At 60.5% G+C, this 16338-nt stretch overlaps 1 protein-coding gene and 1 long non-coding RNA gene across 3 annotated transcripts in view; one reads left to right on the top strand and one right to left on the bottom strand.

The window, feature by feature from the left end:
• The window catches only part of LOC107210499 (semaphorin-3F-like), an 18417-nt gene extending 4939 nt beyond the window's left edge, over nt 1-13478 (bottom strand). The window contains exons 1-7 of one of the 2 annotated variants that reach the window (XM_015641402.2): nt 13298-13478; nt 4845-5005; nt 4616-4678; nt 4064-4183; nt 2669-2749; nt 546-639; nt 99-218 (exon numbers count right to left, since the gene is read on the bottom strand). In XM_015641402.2, coding sequence (XP_015496888.1) covers nt 99-218; nt 546-639; nt 2669-2749; nt 4064-4183; nt 4616-4678; nt 4845-5005; nt 13298-13409 — 751 coding nt within the window. In that variant the 5' untranslated portion in view covers nt 13410-13478. The remainder of the gene's footprint in view (nt 1-98; nt 219-545; nt 640-2668; nt 2750-4063; nt 4184-4615; nt 4679-4844; nt 5006-13297) is intronic. The other variant, XM_015641401.3, reaches the window with a different exon arrangement.
• On the top strand, nt 8558-10412 carry LOC117245060. The gene is made up of 3 exons (XR_004499222.1): nt 8558-8758; nt 9029-9205; nt 9325-10412. It is a non-coding gene; the product is annotated as an uncharacterized LOC117245060 (long non-coding RNA).
• Nucleotides 13479-16338: the final 2860 nt, after the last annotated feature.

The following is a 16338-nucleotide window of genomic DNA, read 5'->3' as shown; positions in this document are numbered from 1 at the left end:
TTCTGGCAGAAGGATGCAATACTACAGGACAGGTCTCATCTCTAGGGCTGGAGCCATGAGGTCTCCATGGCACCTGTGTCAGTGACACCTGCACTCACCGTTGAGCCAGCGGGAATTGTACTGGTCTGTCCTCATGGCTGTCTGCTTGCCCATGGTGCGGAAGATGGCTGCGTCCGTGCCCATGAAGTCGATGTAGACGCCAGCATAAAGCTCTTCATCTGCAGAGGGCAGAGGTCATCCAGGAATCCCAACCTCATCCCATCCACCCACCTTCTTCAACTGCCAGCCCCAGACCTGGCTAGCAGCCAGCAGGCAACCAAGAGCCAGTGCCTGTGACCATCGCAGAGAGTTCTGGAGGTTGGCACTGGTCTGTAACCATGATCCCCACCTCTGCTGGGCCAGTTGCCTGCACAGCTGAAGCAGGCAGAGGTGGCAGAGCAGGAACTCCTGGCAGAGCTCCTGATGGGAGCAGTTGTTCCATCCTGCCTGCATATTCCCTCTGCCCAGGACAGCAAGCACTGGCACCAGGGAGCCACAGGACTCACTTATTAATGCAGAGACGGTGTCTACTTTGGGGTCATAGGAACACTTCCCCTTGCCTGACTCCAGCTTGTCTGGCTCCAGGTAGAAGATATAATCCTGGAGAAGGAAGGAAATAGAGCAGCTGGTTAGACTTTCACCCCTCCATTCATGTGACAGCTCCCAAAGCCCACAAAGAGAGGCAGCTTCCTCCAGGATGGTGCACAGCAGCGAGGACAGATATGGATGGACCACACAAGGGGTCTGCAGGTCTCCTGAGAAGCTGAAGTGACTCCTCCGAAGATGCTGAGTGCTTCTCCACGCCCTCCACCACCTGGAGACTTGGCTGAGCCATCAGACTGAAGTGGGGCATCCATTCCCCAGGTCTGGGAAAAAATCCCCCTCTGACTGCCTCTTCACTCCAGCTGGCTGTGCTGCACATTGCCGCTTGCCCAGCAAGGTGACAGAGTTCCAGCAGCTTCAGCAGGCAGGTTTGGCCTGCAGCACAGCTCGGCACAGCTCAGCTGCTGGACCCAATGTCCTTCTCTCGCCAGGGACCATCTTCCAGTGCTTTTCTTCACACGGTGAGATGCTGTGTCTGCTCCATGGGATGCCTCCCTGCTGTCACTTCTGCCTTCCCCGTGGCCATCCCTGGCACCATCGCACATTCCCAGCCCGGAGCAAGATGCACACTGCCTCTGGAGGCACTTTCAAAATCCTCTGCCAGTGCTGGCTGGGGGCACACAGGGACAGGCTGGCCCAGCCAGGTCACTCCTCATCCTGGCATAGAGATCACCTTCAGCTTAGACAAAGCAGCAGCACAGAGCACCCATGGGGAGCCTGGGCATGGGGCACCTTAAGCAACACCACTGGCCCTGTTTCCCTGGCTTTGGCACATGGGTGATGGACATGGTGACAGACACTCTCCACTGAGAGGCCAGCAGGGTCCTGATGGAGCCCTGGCTGTGGGAAGAACAAGAGGGGATGAGGAGCTGGGATCTCACTGTTGGCTTCTCCCACTGGAGGGTTTGCTCACAGCAGCTCCTCCTGGGGCACCCAGGCCCAGAGATGGGCACAGCCACATTTCACCATCTGCATCACTGCACCGCACAGTTTGTGCCACCATCACCATCACAAACGCCTCTGCCCCGCTCCTGAAGTGGGCAAACGGCTCACATGGACAACCTCTCTCTCTCTCCAGCATAGCCCTGGCACTGGCTGCATCATCTCACCCTCCTGGTCAGGCAACACAGGAGCCATTGTGGCGCTGGCACTGCCGATAAAATGCACCTTGAAATGCACCAAGAGCTGCCAGGAAGCACATGGTGCCAGCCCCCAGGCAGCTCCTGCTAGGAGACACACCCTCTCCCCAGCAGGGAGAGGAACTGGGGCGACCTGAGGGGGCTAAAATGGCAACGGTGTTTTCCCAGCTGGCACTGGGGAATTGGCAGCAGGAGCTGCCTGCAGTCGGGGAGATGCTCGCTGCCAAGCATCACCCTTTGCCCCCGACCACCCGAGGAGCTGGGGGAGCCCCAGGCTGCACCGGGGTGCCCATGTCCCCCATGCTCCCCAGCCCATGCACTGACCCCTGTTAGTCCGGAGAGGAGAGGCTCGAGGGTGACACTGTCAGGGTGGGCTGCACACTGGGGTGCTCCCAGAAGCCAGGGATGCTGACACCTCCCTGAGTGCGCTTGCCTGCCAGGATGACACACGCCCTTCCTGGGCGAGGTGAAGCAGCTGCTCGGTAATGTTTCTGTAGGCCCTACCCAAACACCTTCTGCACATCACTTCAGCATCCTCCCCTGAATCATCCCAAGCCCTGTGGCTCTGCCGACACACGGTCCCACTTCCAAGGGACACAGGAAGCCTGGAGTCAGGCAAAGTCAGAGGTGGGTGGAGAGCCACCATCCCTGACAGTGTCCCCCACGGTGGGGATCCTACATGGGCTAGGAGGAAGGAGTTAGTGAGAGAAGGAAAGCCGACGCCAGGCCGGTGGCCAGGAGATGCTGTGCTGGGAGGGAAGGGGAAGGTGGGGATGCCCCCGGCCCGGGGTCAGAAGCATGCCAGTGGGATGAAGGAGCCCGCGGCTCTGGTGTGCCCCTGCGGACAGGTGGGCACGGCTGCGGCGGGCTCCCAGACCCATTCCCACCTTGCTTTGTGCTGGTCTCGGGCTGAGGGGGCTGTCGGTGGATCTGCTTTCCTGGCCTCCCGGCTGGCTCGGCGGAAACCCCTGGGGAAAAGGAGCAGGGCAGAGAGTTAGCGCCAGCAGGGGAAGGACCCCCAGGGCAGGGGTGAGCAGGGGACCCCAAGAGCTGGGGTGATGAATGCCCAATGAGCAGGAGCACTGCTGTCCCCCTGGGTTCCTTGATGCTCCAGCCTGGGCTGGCCTCCAGCAGGAGCTTCTCCAGGATGAATCCTGCTGTCTCCCACAGATCTGGGGTGCCCTAGCATGGGGTAGGAGAGAGAGAGTGGAGAGATGGCTGCCCACAGCCAGCCAGGCTGGGCTCACTCCTGGGGGCTCAAAAATGGCACCTTTCACCTTGTTCCTCCTGCATTGATGAGCAATGCCTCAGCACCAAAGCTATTGGGTCACTGGAGCACTTCCACACTTGCCACTGACTCTGCTGGACAACTAGTGCTGTCCTTGACAGCACTAGCACCCTAGGTTCTCCTCATATGCTACCACTTCCCAGTTCAATCCCAATCCAATCCAAATTTGGAATGGTTTGAACAGCATCCACCTCTCTCAGTGCCTATGCCAGGCTTGGGAGCTCTGAGGCAGACACCCGTCCTTCATATCCAGCGCCGTGATCCTTCCTCAGTTTGGGCTGGTGATTCCCTCTCCAACCTCAGGAGAAGACACAGCCTGGGACCTGTCACTCCAGTGTGGAGGGGACAGACACCTCACATGGCTTGGGACCCCTGGGATACTCATGGTGCTGCTTGCAGAGACTGGCTCCCTCCCAAGGCTGTCCAGAAAATGTTCCTGTCTGCCACACATCCTGCCTGGCGGCACACAGCTTTGATGCCACCCTCTCACGGCACGTTGTGGTCCTTGGTGCTGGGTGACATCCATCCAGGGATGTTCCTGACACAGCCACATGCGATGGCACAATCCCTGCATGGTTCTCCCTGTGCAGCACGGGTGCTGGCGTCCTTGGAATCTACGGTGAGGGGCTCAGCAGCCCAGCAGCAAGTGGGAAGCTGGGTTGATGTGTCTCTCGTCCCAGTGGAGATCCAGCAGTGGCTGCAGCCAGCAGGGTGGGAGGGCACGTTGTGTGGCAGCTGCCATCAGAGTACAGCCGAGTTCCAGCGTGAAGAGAAGTCTTTGGTCTGTGGAGACGGCTCGGCCCCGCTCAGCAGCACAACACTGTTAGCCATGGTCACACCCAGCCTGCCCTTGCCCACGGCCTTCAGCCCCCAACCTCCCCCAGCAGCCAGCAGAGCTGAGCCAAGCACCCACCCCACTGCAGTGCCCTGGTGGCTGTGCCAGCACCACCGTGCCAGACAGCAGCTCAGCACCCCCATCCCTCCCGCCCCTCACCTGGGCTTTGCGCCCGCGGTTGACGAAGGCACAGATGGGGTTGTAGGCGCCGGTGCCGCACACGTAGAGGTGTGTCCGGTTCCAGGGCTGGATCAGGCGGATGAAGTTGCCACACTCCCCCTGGGAAGCAGAGGAGAACATGTCAACCCAAGTATGGGGGCTATAAACTGCAGTGGGGCCATGTTGGTGTGGGCATGGGATGAAAGAGGTCACTGGATGCCATGTGGCATGGGACAGCATGGATCAGGGGTTGGCATGGGCCACGAGCTGGCAAGCCAGAGGGCCCAGCCCTGGCTGGTAGGAGGAAGCAGCATGGGGAGCCTGGCCTCCTACTTGCCCAGGAAAGCTATCCAGGACCTGCCTGGCTGGAACAGAAGGGGTGACAGGACACTGCCACACCCTGGAGAGCCACCCCATCTCGACACAGCTGTACATGCTGGGGAATGGCTTTTCCAGAGTAGGATACAGGGACATGAATGACATGAATCCCCCTCCAGTGCCAAGCACCAGTGCCACTCCACTACCAGCAGGGGGTTCATGGTGGTTACTCACATTGCTGTTCTTGCCTGACAGGATGCACTCCTCGATCCTCTGCTGGGATGCAGGCCAATGGATCTGTGGAAACACCAACCCACGGGAGACCAGGACTCCCACCTGGCCCCACCACTTCCCCACCAGCACCAGGTATGCCCGCTGAGCTCTTGCCCTGGCATCCAAAAGGTCCCCAAAGTGCCCAATTACCCCCTTCCACCTGCCCCCCCGGCCTGCACTGGCAGCTTACGATGAGGGGCTCGCGGTTGATGTCGTGGAGGTCCAGCGAGAGGACGTAGTCCTTGCTGCCCACATACATGCGGTCATGGTCCTCGTCCTTCAGCAGGATGCGGTAGTCGCTGGAGTTGAGGAGGAAGTTGAAGAAGTGTGCTGTGCCCGTTGCCTTCAGCTCTACAGGGGGAAAGGGGAAGGTGTCAGTGCCCCAGGGACCCCTGTCTTTGCCAGTGTCATCCCTGAGTCCAAGCCTGGGCCCAGCTGGAGGTCACCCCAAGAGAAGAGGTGCCCACTTTCCACTCCATGGTCAGCACCATGATACTGCCACCCCTGTGCAGGACAAGAGACAATGACAGAGATGCTCATGGCCAGCTGGGACAACCAAGAGTGGGCAGAAGAGAAATCATCAGAACCTGGGCTCAGGAAATCCAGCAACCCATAACAGGGAGCAGAGGTTGCCACTGAGATGGGGCAGGAGGTTGGGGCTCTCTGCCACCCCAGCCCAGAGATCCCAAAATTTCCAGCATCATCCCCCTCCTGCACTGTAACCCCATGTTCCAGCCAAGCCTCTGGCTCCTAGGATGGGAGAGCTGGGATCCCAAGGAACCAGCTCCAGGGGAGGTGATGAGCCTCTCCCCCGCCCCGAACACCCCATCCCCCCTTGGAAAGTTATTTTTAGCCTAAGTGTGGGAGCAAGGAGTGAAAGAGGATAATGAGGGTCATGAATATTCACAAGTGCAATGAGGCAGCCAGATGGAAGGCAGAAGTGCTGCAGATGATGTGGGCCAGTGCCAAGAACCACGCGGCAGGGGCCGGGGCACGAGTAAGACAGAGCACCCTGCTCCAGCAGGATACAATCGGCCCTAGAGGCCGCCTCTCTGGAGATGCCACTCTCTGGAAGTGACACTCCCCTTGGAGGTGTCACCCCCTTTGGAAACCACCTCCAAATATCAGATGCCGCCTCCATGGGATGACATCTGCCCTGGATGCCACCCCTTTGGATACCACTCCAAGCCATCAGATGCCATCCCCATGGGACGTCATCTTCCCCATATGCTTCCTTTTGGAGGTGCTGCTCTCTTAGGATGCCATCAACAGCCATTGGATGCCACTTCCATGTGATGCCATCAGCTTCTGAAGCCAACTCTTTTGGAGATGCCACTCTTTTAAAAGGTGTCACCCACTTTGGATGCCACAAACAACCATCAGATGCCATCCTCAGCTATTGGATGTCACCCTCATGGGATGCCATCTGCCCCAGATGCCATACTCTTTGGCATTGTCATCCTCTCTGGATGCCACCAACAGCCATTGGATGCCACATCCATGACACATTGATCCAATGAGCACCCTCACCCTGTGGAGGTTGTCCCTCCATGCAGAAGAGTGCCCTGTGCAGGCACCAGGAGCAGCTCTGGGGACCCCCCTTCCTGGGGAGGAGCAGAGCAGGGTCCTGCAGGTCAGTGTCAGGAAGCATCACACCAACTTCCAGGCAGTGCTGGGCAGGGCTCCAGCAGCCAACTTCCAATCCCAGTGGGAGGCCAAGTGCCTGCAGACCTCCCAGACACACTGGCCGCAAAAGGGGCTGGAATGTTCCACAGGTGCCATCAGGATCCCTTCCCATCCAGGGCACGCCCTCTGTCCCACGGCTGGCAGTGATGCTCCCCAGTTCCTCATTGGGGCACCTGTGCAGATGCCAGACCCGCTGGGCCATGGCAGGGAGGCCAGTGGACACACACAGTGTGGGAACCCATCGGAGCTGGCAGCAGGAAACAGTGTCATGGGATGTGACATGAACCTCCCCTGGCCTGGGGGCCTGCCTGTGTGCCAGGGCTGGACAGATGGGACGAGCACGGTGGGCACGTGCAGGGGCTGGAATCTGGGCTGCAGGCACGGGGGCCATGGCAGAGGTGCAGTGGAACAGTGCCAAGGATGAGGGGCCAGGGAGCCGCTCACCCACCCACCCACGGCAGGCTCCTCCTCCTGCCTGGCCCATCTGGGCTCCAGATGCTGCTGCCTGTTGCTGGTGCTGGCTCACATGCCACCCATGGCGTCCCCAGCATGTCCTGTAGCGGTCCCTGACTGTGCCATGGCACACTGGGTCTGGTCCCTGCCTGTCCTCTGTCCTGATTTTGCCCCGCTGGCCCACACTGGATGTGTACAGGTGTGTGCCCCACACTCTGTGTGTATGCTGCTGCCTCCCTCAGTGCGATTCTGGTGTTGGTGGGGACCAGACCAGAGCTCAGGAGCCAGGAAAGGGCAGGGTGGCTCTGGCAGTGAGTGACATAGGCAGAGCAGAAGAGCTCGTCCCCAGCTTCCAGTGATGGAACTGCACACCCAGGCTTCCTGCTCAGGACAGAGACACCTGGGAGCTGGCAGAGACAGGGATGGCAATGAAACTGGACAGAAGCCCCCACACCAGGACAGCCCCTCATCTGCCAGCAGCAACACCCCCAGGATCCCGGAGCTCCAGAACATTTGGTGGTGGAGGGTTCCATGTCAGTGACCGCCCCAAATACCCCACATCCATTAGGATGGGCGTCTCCCGGGTTTGGCAGGGGACAGGGCCGGTAGCACAAAGGGCCCTGGCCCCCCACCGAAGGCTCCATTCAAGCCCCACGGCTCAGCGATCAGAGGGGGCACTCTGGGAGCAGGGCGGTGACGGACCTACCGCCCCGGAACGCCCTCTCCAAAGACGATGGCGGGGCGGGCAAGACCCTGCCACAACCTCTGACCTCCCAAACCTCCATCGCACTGCCTAATCCCCCAGTGTCACCGTGCCCCCAAACCCGCCCCCAGCAGCCACGGGGTGTCCCTGGGGATGAAGTGGGGCAGGGGGCCCCGGCCGGGCTGGAGAAGCCGGCTCATTAGCCGATGCGCCCCGACGAGCATATTCCCTCCTGCTTCTCCATTGCCAATCCCGGCACCGGCAGAGCTTCCCCGGCTGGCCGAGAGCCTAATCCTATTTTAATTGCCGAGCACCGGAGCCAGGAGCCGCTCGGCATCACAGCCAGGGTGGCCTCCCTGGGGACCATCGGCTCACAGCATTCCACCGAGCCCCCCGGGACCCGCCTGCCCGCAATCGTTTCGTGTCCTTGGGCGTTGAGCTGTAATTACCCCGCGCCCTCGAGTGATGCCGGCGGCCAGGAGCCCGAGGGCTGGCAGCGAGGCGCGATGCTCTGCTCTGCCCGCGGCACCACCACCCGACTGCATGCTCTGCAAAGCTAAATTCCCCCTGCAATGCCAGTTTCGGGCTGCATTCCCAGCTCCGGCAGCTGTCCACCATTGCTGGCTGTCACCACTGGCCCCCACCGGGCAGGGGTGAGTGGTCCCTATCCATCACCCACTGGCACGGAGACGAGTGCTGATCTCCAAAGCAAAAGGGGGATTTGGGGGGTTTTTGATAAACCGAACACCCCGAAGGAGTCCTCACCTCACCCCAGCCCCCCAAATCCTCCCGACCCCCCAAACATCACCAGGGCACCAGCATGAGGAGTTAATGTCATTACGACCCGAGCGGGTCACCTCCCCAGGTGCACCATCACTGCATTCCCCAAAACCAATTACAGGCGCTCTCACCTAATTAGATTCTAATTATGGGCTTGTAGCGCATTCAACATAATTAGCATGTAAATTACACGGCGTGTTTATATTCAATAACCGCACTCCCACCCCCCCTATCCCCCCCACCCCGGCTGGCGGAGCCAGCGCCTTTCGGGAGCCCTTTCTTTGCAGGGGGAAGAATGAATTCACTTTAAATGCCGATGGAGGAGCCCAGCACCGATCCCAAGGGAGCCTGGCACAGCAGGGATAAATCCCATCTCCATCCTACAGCGTTTTATCCCTCAAATTTAGAAGCGTGCCCCAAATTTTGATTATGTTCCCTACCAATTTTTTTCCCTGCTTGAAATTTGAGATGCAGTTTTTTGGGTACGCGTCAGAGGAGCAGGATGGGGAGCGATGCCCGGAGAGGGATAGGGGGCTGGATGTATCCCCTCTCGTGGTTAAAGCATTTGTTGTTACTGGGGCTGATCAAAGAGCTGGGTGGGTCGTCCGATGAAAGCAGAATTGCTTATTTGTTTGAGCGTCACTCCGCTACCCCTTGATGGGTTATTTATGATGTAATTAAGCTAATTACATGTAATAAGAGAGTTTCCGTGGCCCCCAGCCAAGCTCTTTTCCCATTTAACCGATTCACAGGTGGGAGGAAACCGAAGCTGCCTTGCAGGGGCTTGGGAGATGAAATGACTCCTGTTCCCGCTTGCTGCCTTCCACCCCCGATCATCTCCAGCCCCCCTGGAGCATCGCCCCGTGCCGGCACCCGTGGCAGAGGACAGGTGCTGCAGCCACCCGCTCAAATCCCTGCGGATGAAAGAGGTGCCGGCCGGGTGCTCCCCGCAGCCACCGCAGCCCGGCCGCTTGGGTGCGTGCCAAAAAACAATTAAAAAAAAATTAAAAAAAGAAAACACACTTTTTCTTTTTTTTTTTTTTTTCAGCGGAAACCGCTGATTCATCCCCGGGCGAGCCTGCCCCAAGCGCTGGTGTGTGGATGTGCCCCAACGAGGAGCGCTGGCAGGGGGGACGCCGTCCCCACGGAGCATCACTCGGCAGTGGTGACCGGGATCTTGGCTGGGTCGGGGGATGCTCCAGCAGCATGAAATCCCCTTCAGGAAAGAGCCTGGCTTCAGAAAAAACTACTTTAATCACCCCAAAAGCGAAGTGCTGAGCTGAGATGCCCCAACCCACTGCTCTTTGGGCTTTTTTGTTTAATGTTTGGACATTATTTCTTTCCGCAGCCCCTGAGGGGAGGGCACGGTGCCGGGTGGAAACTGCGGCTGCTCCAGGCCCTTTGCTCTGTGCCCAAGCAGCACTGGAGTGGGGAGAACACCCATGTCAGAGCCCCAGGAAGGGCCATGCTGTTCCATAAGGAGCATTGTTAATTTGAAGGATAACTAGCTTATTACATAGAGGCTTGGGGGGGGCTGAAATTGCACAGGGTTTTTTGGTGGGGGGAGGGTTTAAGGAGCTTATGGAGCTTCGCAGCCGGAGCCAGGGAGCTCAGCCCCAGCAGCAGCCGGTCCCAGCGGGTGGAGGGGCCCTGCCGCAGCCCCCCACTGTCCCAGCCAAGGAAATCCTCTTAGGGGTCACAGGGTTCAGCCCCATGTCCCCGCCCCTTATGGCACAGAAAAGGGGACTGTGGCATCCCCCTGACCTTTAAGAGGTCTGAGGAGCAGCATGGGGCACTCACGCCAGGGTGGGGACCAACAGTGCCAGTGTTCCCAGCACTGGCTGTCCCTAAGCCCTTGGCCCTGCTCTCAGCCCCTGTTTATCCCATCCTGCTGTCACCAAGCAGTGCCCACAGCTGCAGCAGCTTAGGAGGGCGCCTGGGCGGCCCCCAGGACATGGTCCCCTGTCCGGGCTCCTCTCCAGCCATCTGCCACCCCCTGGCCCAGATCAAGCGTGCCGGTATCTCCTGGCCACCGGCAGAGATGCCAGTGGGGTGGGAGGGGAAACTGAGGCATGAGGCAGGCAGGAGTGAGGCCATGCAGGGGGCTGGCAGTAGAACCCAGAGGAGACTCCATGCTCAATTCACCCTTTTTAACGTAACTTTTTAGCCCTGCAGGAACTGCCCTGCCTCTCACCCCACCCCTCCCGGTCAGGGCTGCCCCCGGCTGGACCTCAGCCACAGCTTTTCCGAGAGCTGCCAGCACGGCTGTCCCCCCGCCGCGGGGAGCGGCTCCCGTTTGGAAGCCCCACAGAGAGCCCTGACCTCGAGGGCTTCCCGCCATGATGCGGGGCGAGAGCCCACCCTTCCTTCCCTCATGCTTTTCCCACGCTGGACAGGGAGCAGGACACGGAGGGATGAATCACCACCATCATCATCATCATCACCTCCTGCATCCCTGTGGGGAATGGGCCAGCCTCTGTGGTGCCCGAGCCCCCGGCCCGGAGGAAGGCCCAGAGCAGAGGGGGCCGCAGGATGTGTACAGCAGTGCGGGGAGCGAGTGAATTGTCAGCACGGAGATGATTAAAAATATCCACCCTATTTCTGGCCAGCACTGGGCTGGGATCTGGGAAGAGCTGTTGGCAAAAGGGAGCTGTGCCGGAGCCGCTCCCAGCACTGTTCTTTCCATGCTGGTCACCTTCCTCCTCCCGACACACGGACAGGAAAGCCTTGAGAGGAGGACAGACGTAAAGAGACCATGGGGGTGACGGGATGGGGGGAGGACTGACCCTGCTCAGCCCGTCACCCTGCACCAGGGCACGGGAGCTCGGTTCCCACCCCTTTCCTATCACTTCAGTATTTTGTAGACATTTTTTTTTTTTTTAATGCACTCAGAGACGCCGGGGCTCCATAGAGGATGACGCAGGCCCCAGGGAGCTGCGACAAACCTCTGGCGCGTGATAACAAGCAAAGGCAAACAAACCCAGAGACGCTCCCGCAGCTGGCAGGGCTCCAGGCAGCCTGGCCGCCCAGGCAAGGCACCAGGGGACACACTTGGGGACACGGCGGCTCCTTCCCCAGCACTCTGGCCACAGGGCCACCTCAATCCCACCCTGGCATTGGGATGCTTCAGGCAGAGGGATGCTGTGGTAGAGACCCGCAGCTGTGACTGCACAGACGGCCACCTGGTGCCCTGTGGCAGCACAAACATCCCTGACAGCAGAGCCCAGCCCAGCTCATCACACCAGTGCCCCCAGCCCAGACCCATCACACCCAGCCCCACGGTCTGCAGCTGCACTGGGAGATTTGGGGCCAGCCTTTGGGTATCATCCCTGCCTCTCCAGGCAAGAGAAGTGGCTGGGCCATCCACAAAGTGCCACTGTCAGCCCATATCTCATGGTTCTATGGCTTCAGGGAGGCTGCATGCAGATGATCAGGTCAGCAAGCTGCTCACCAGCAGTTTGGTGTGTGGCTCCCAGCTGGCCCTCAAGGAAGACCCTAGGAAAATTCTCCACCACTGCCACCCTTGTCAGAGTACAGGCAGGAAAGAGGTGAGTGGCACCCCTTCCCAACCCCGATGTGCTTGGACCCAGCACACCACTGGCATTTCTTCTCCATGTGCCAATGCAAATCAGCCCTTCTCCCAGCACAAATCCCCACTCCAGGCAGCAAGGGCAGGGGCAGCCCTGCCAGACCAACTCAGGCAGGAGGGAGATGGACTGGAGATCTGAGTACAGCCAGGAACCATTGCTCCAACCAGCTGGGGCCAAAAAAAACCAGCCCCAAACCAGCCCCTAACCTGTGGCATAGCAAGCTTAACCATGCCTATCTGGAATTAATCTCACTCCTGGAGCACACCATGGTGTGGCGGTGGGCACCAGGTCCAGCTGGGACTTTGCTGGAGCCTCCCCTCCCCACAGATGTGAGGAAGAGGTCTTTTAAGCCAAGGTGGGGAAGCATCTGTACAGCAGCTAAACAACCCCAGCAGCCCCCAAAGCCCTCCAAGAAGGCTGTTTGGAGAGCAAAGTGGCGCCTGCCTCTGGGGAGGAACTTGCTCACTGTTTTCCAGCCTGGACTTGTCCCCAGACTCTTCATACCAGCCATTTTTTCTGTCAAGACCAGCCTGTAACACCCATGGCTATTGCTGCTTCACTGAGTTTGCTGTCAGCCCCCCAGCCTGGTTCTGCTGTGCTCACCATCAGTTCTGCCACCACATCCTTGGGCTCACAGGTTCAGCAGGTGACCAGAGGGCAAAGGTGCAGTGGGACATCAAAGGAGGGGTACAGGCAGCACAGCCCCAGCTCTCCCACAGACCCCAAGGGGAGGCAGACATGAGGCTCCTCACAACTGTCACCTCCTGACACACATCCAAGCAGGCAAGCTCCCAGCAGGAACTGGGGGAATTTCCGTTCTGCTCCTCCAGGTTTGCAGCCCTGGGACCTGTCTCATGCGCCCCAGCCTGCCCTGCTCAGCAACCTCAAAACAGCAGCTCAAGCCAAACCCCTCCACCCATGTGCACCCCAAAGCTGACCCAGGGGTCCCCCCACGGCTCCTAGAGGGGCTGGGTGGGCTAAGCAGCCCTGGTATGAAAGGGTTAAGCCCCTTCCCCCCACCCAGCACCCTCCCCTCCTGCCTCTCCCGGCTCCCTGCCAGCTCCCAGGCGTTAATACCAGCTGGGGGGGTCGGGGCGGCGTCAGGCTGCTGTCTGGAATCGGGGTGCTGCCGGGGGGGCTTCCCACACCTCAGCACCCAGCTTTGCCAGATGGAGGGAGCCACCCACCCACAGCAGGAAGCGTACTGGGGGGACTAGGCAGGCTACCAGCCCCCCAAGATTGCGTGTGCTGGTGCAGACTGGGAGCTCTGCCACACCTGAATATGGATCCCCATGGAGATGTCTGAGGGTGCAGATTGCTGATGCCCCCCGAGCGAGGAGGAGGAGGAGAAGGAGCCTGTACTGGGGTGCCCGTGGTTTCCTCCATCTTGGGGTCCCGCCCTGCCCCCCACACCAACAACCAGACTCTTACCTTTGAAGGAGAGCTGGACCCTGGGGGTAGCAAAGCCGTGGTCCTTGGGATGGGCAGCCCGCCAGCCCAGAGTCAGCAGGGTGGCCCAGAGCAGGACACCGACCACGGGCATGGTGGGCACGGGCCTGGGCGCCGAGATCGAGGGCAGTCTGGGGGAGCCGAGCCTGCCAAGGAGGGCACACGTGGGAGGGATGTCAGTTCACTGCACCCACCACCCCGCTGAGGGCTACAAACCCCACGTCCCGCCCTCCATCACCCGCTGGCACGCAGCATCCTCCGGGGAGGACTGGAAGGCAGCCCCGGGAGGCTGAACTCTGCTCCACAGACTGGGGGGCAGGGGGCACAGATCGGGGGCCACAGCCTCACCTCCTCGGTGAGCACACAGGGCGAGGCAAGTGCGGCGAGAGCCGTTGCAGCACCCTCCTCCACCCCAGCTGGCGAGCCTTGGCCAGGTGAGGAGCATCCCTCCATCCCTCCTCACACCCCCCCTCATCTGCAGCATCCCCAGCCCCCCACCGGGCTGGCTCCCCCTGCCCCAGCACCCAAAGGGGTCCCACTCCCAGCCCTTGCCTCCCCAACTCTCCTCCCAGCCCCCAGCAAAGCCACAGCAAGCAGAGCTGGGATCAAATCTTTCCAACATGAAGGAAATCTGGACTTCATTATTCCAAGAACGTACAAAAAAAAAAAAAAAAAAAAAAGAAAAAAAGATTTTTTTTTCATAAATAAAAGAGGAAGAAAAAGAAGAGGAAAAAAAAAAAAGCCCTGCCTGTGTGCCAGGCAGCTGGACTCCCTGGGGCTCCGGCACTGAGCGGAGTCCGCCAAGCTGCCTCCAGCAAGCCACACACGCACCCCGGCACGGCTCGGTGCACGGTGCCCCCCACGCACCCCACTGCCCCTCCTGGACACACCGTCCCCTGGGTCAGGCCCCTCTCCCGAGGCAGCACCCTCCTGGGGGTCTCCAGGGCACTTGAGGCAGGATTTGGGAGGAGGCCCGCGGTCCCCAGGGAGCTGCATGCCTGGGTGGGATGCACTGTGCCACGGTACCCGGGTGGGCTCAGGCACGCAGGGACTGACCGCTCAGTCCAGCCAAAGGGGGTCAGCTCTGTGGGAACAGGGGTCCCCAACGTGACACCCCCATGACGCCATGCCCTCCAGGGCTCTGCCAGCTGCCACCACGCAGCCCCACAGGGGACAGGCACACCCAAAGAAGCTGGACGGATGGCTGGGAACCCTTTGGGGCACCCCGGAGAGAAATGCTGAGGTGCAAGGGGGGCTATCCCGCACCCCAGCCGGGTGGTCTGGCTGGCCTCTCCTGCAGTGCACAGCACCCACACCGCCAGTCCCAGCCCCGAGCAGGGCAAGGGCAGCAGCACTGTCACCAGCAGCAGGACAAGACCCCGCGCGTGATGGCACCGCTGTTCCCTGGGGCTGCGTATTTTTTTTTCCCCTTCTTGCCTTTGGGGTCAGTAAATATTTGAATTTGCTCCTCTGCCCCTGAGCACACCCTGCTCTGCTCCATTGTACTGGTATTCGGTCCCTTTTCAAGCTGCCTTCCCCCTTCTCCCACCCATTCCCAGGCTCTGCCCTTCCCATCAGCTCCAGGCCGGGACAGCCTGCACCCCCAATTTCTCCACCAGCCAAAACTCCAGTTGGTTGCAGTTAAATAACCCCCCTCCATCCAAACCTCCCCCCTCTCCCCGGCAGCTTTAGGAAATAATTCTGGCAAATCCTACTATTGCATTTGGATGGAGCGGCGTACGCGTCAGAGACAGGGAGCGAGATGGCAAACAAAGGAAAAGAGGGAGAGGAGGGGAGCGCAGCAAGCGCAGGGCGAGGAGAGGGGAAAGGGCCGGCGGTGAGTGGGGGGCACCCAGACCCGGCTGGAAAAGGCAAATTCCAAGGAAGCAAAAAGGGAAACGGGCCACTGAAGTGCACCTTGGCCAGGAAATCTCCATTTCCAGGGTCATCTGCACTCCGGGGAAACTGAGAACTCCAGGGGAGAGCGGCCACATTCCTGCCCTCCAGCCCCCGGGCTGTCTGGGCTTGGAGGGGTTTTTTTAGCAATTAAAGTTTGGCCATTGCTTGCGCTGCCGCAGGAAAATCAAAATCCCACTCGGCTTTATACCCCCTTCCTCAGGCTGGTCAACCCAGAGCCGCCGAGCCCAAGCAATTAGGGAAAGGTTTTCTCGTCTGGAGCAGGGGCTCCTTTTGGGGATCGAACCCCCAGAAAGGGCTGAGGGGATGCCTCGGGAGAACCGCGGGGGGGACTCAGGGGTAGGGCTGCCTGCACGCCTGCTCCCCGTGGGCTCGGGAGAGAGCAGGAAACATTTTGGGAGGGAAAAGCAATAGAGGCAGGATAGGCAGTGGGAGGGGAGCCTGGCCCACCTCCGGCCACGGCGCGCGATGCCATCAGTGGGAAGAGGGGGAAAAATAGGGGGGAAAAAAAATAACAGAACGTAATACAATAACGCTAAATGTCCAGCGCGGCCCCGCGCACCCGGGAAATAACTTTACACAACTTTGCGCTCTGATACGCCTGGCCTGTCCCCAGGGAGCGCCGGCTGTCCCCTGCGCCCCCCGCCCGGGCGTCCTCCGCGCAGCCCCAGCCCTGCCGGGGCTCGGCGTCCCCTCGGGGCGGGCACCGGCAGCTTGCTCCAAGGTAGCGGGCGTTCTCCGGCGTGTGTGTGCCCCGGCACCCCCTCCCTGGGCACCCGCTCGTCACCGAGCCCAGCCGCAACCCCCATGCCCCGGGAGCCCCCTACCAACCCCCGGTCCCTGCGACAGTCCCCCCGCCCCGAGCGGCAGCGGGGCGCGCCTGCCCAGCCGCGGCTCCTGGGAGCGGGGGGACCGACACGGTCCCCCCACCTCGGTATAACCCCGCTGCGAGGCGGGGAACGGGGGGTCCCCGACGCAGCCGGTGCCGCCGCCAGCTCCGGGACGGGGTCCCAGCACCGCACCGCCGGCACCGGCACCGGCCCGAGCCCCACCTGCCCACTTCACCGGCAACTTACGGCGGGGGGGACCCACACGCGCGAGTTCCG

The sequence above is a fragment of the Parus major genome, chromosome 12 (genome assembly GCF_001522545.3).
Source record: "Parus major isolate Abel chromosome 12, Parus_major1.1, whole genome shotgun sequence".
NCBI lineage: Eukaryota > Metazoa > Chordata > Aves > Passeriformes > Paridae > Parus > Parus major.
The sequence above is the reverse complement of the archived record's forward strand: the minus strand, read 5'-3'. Positions and strand labels throughout refer to the sequence as shown.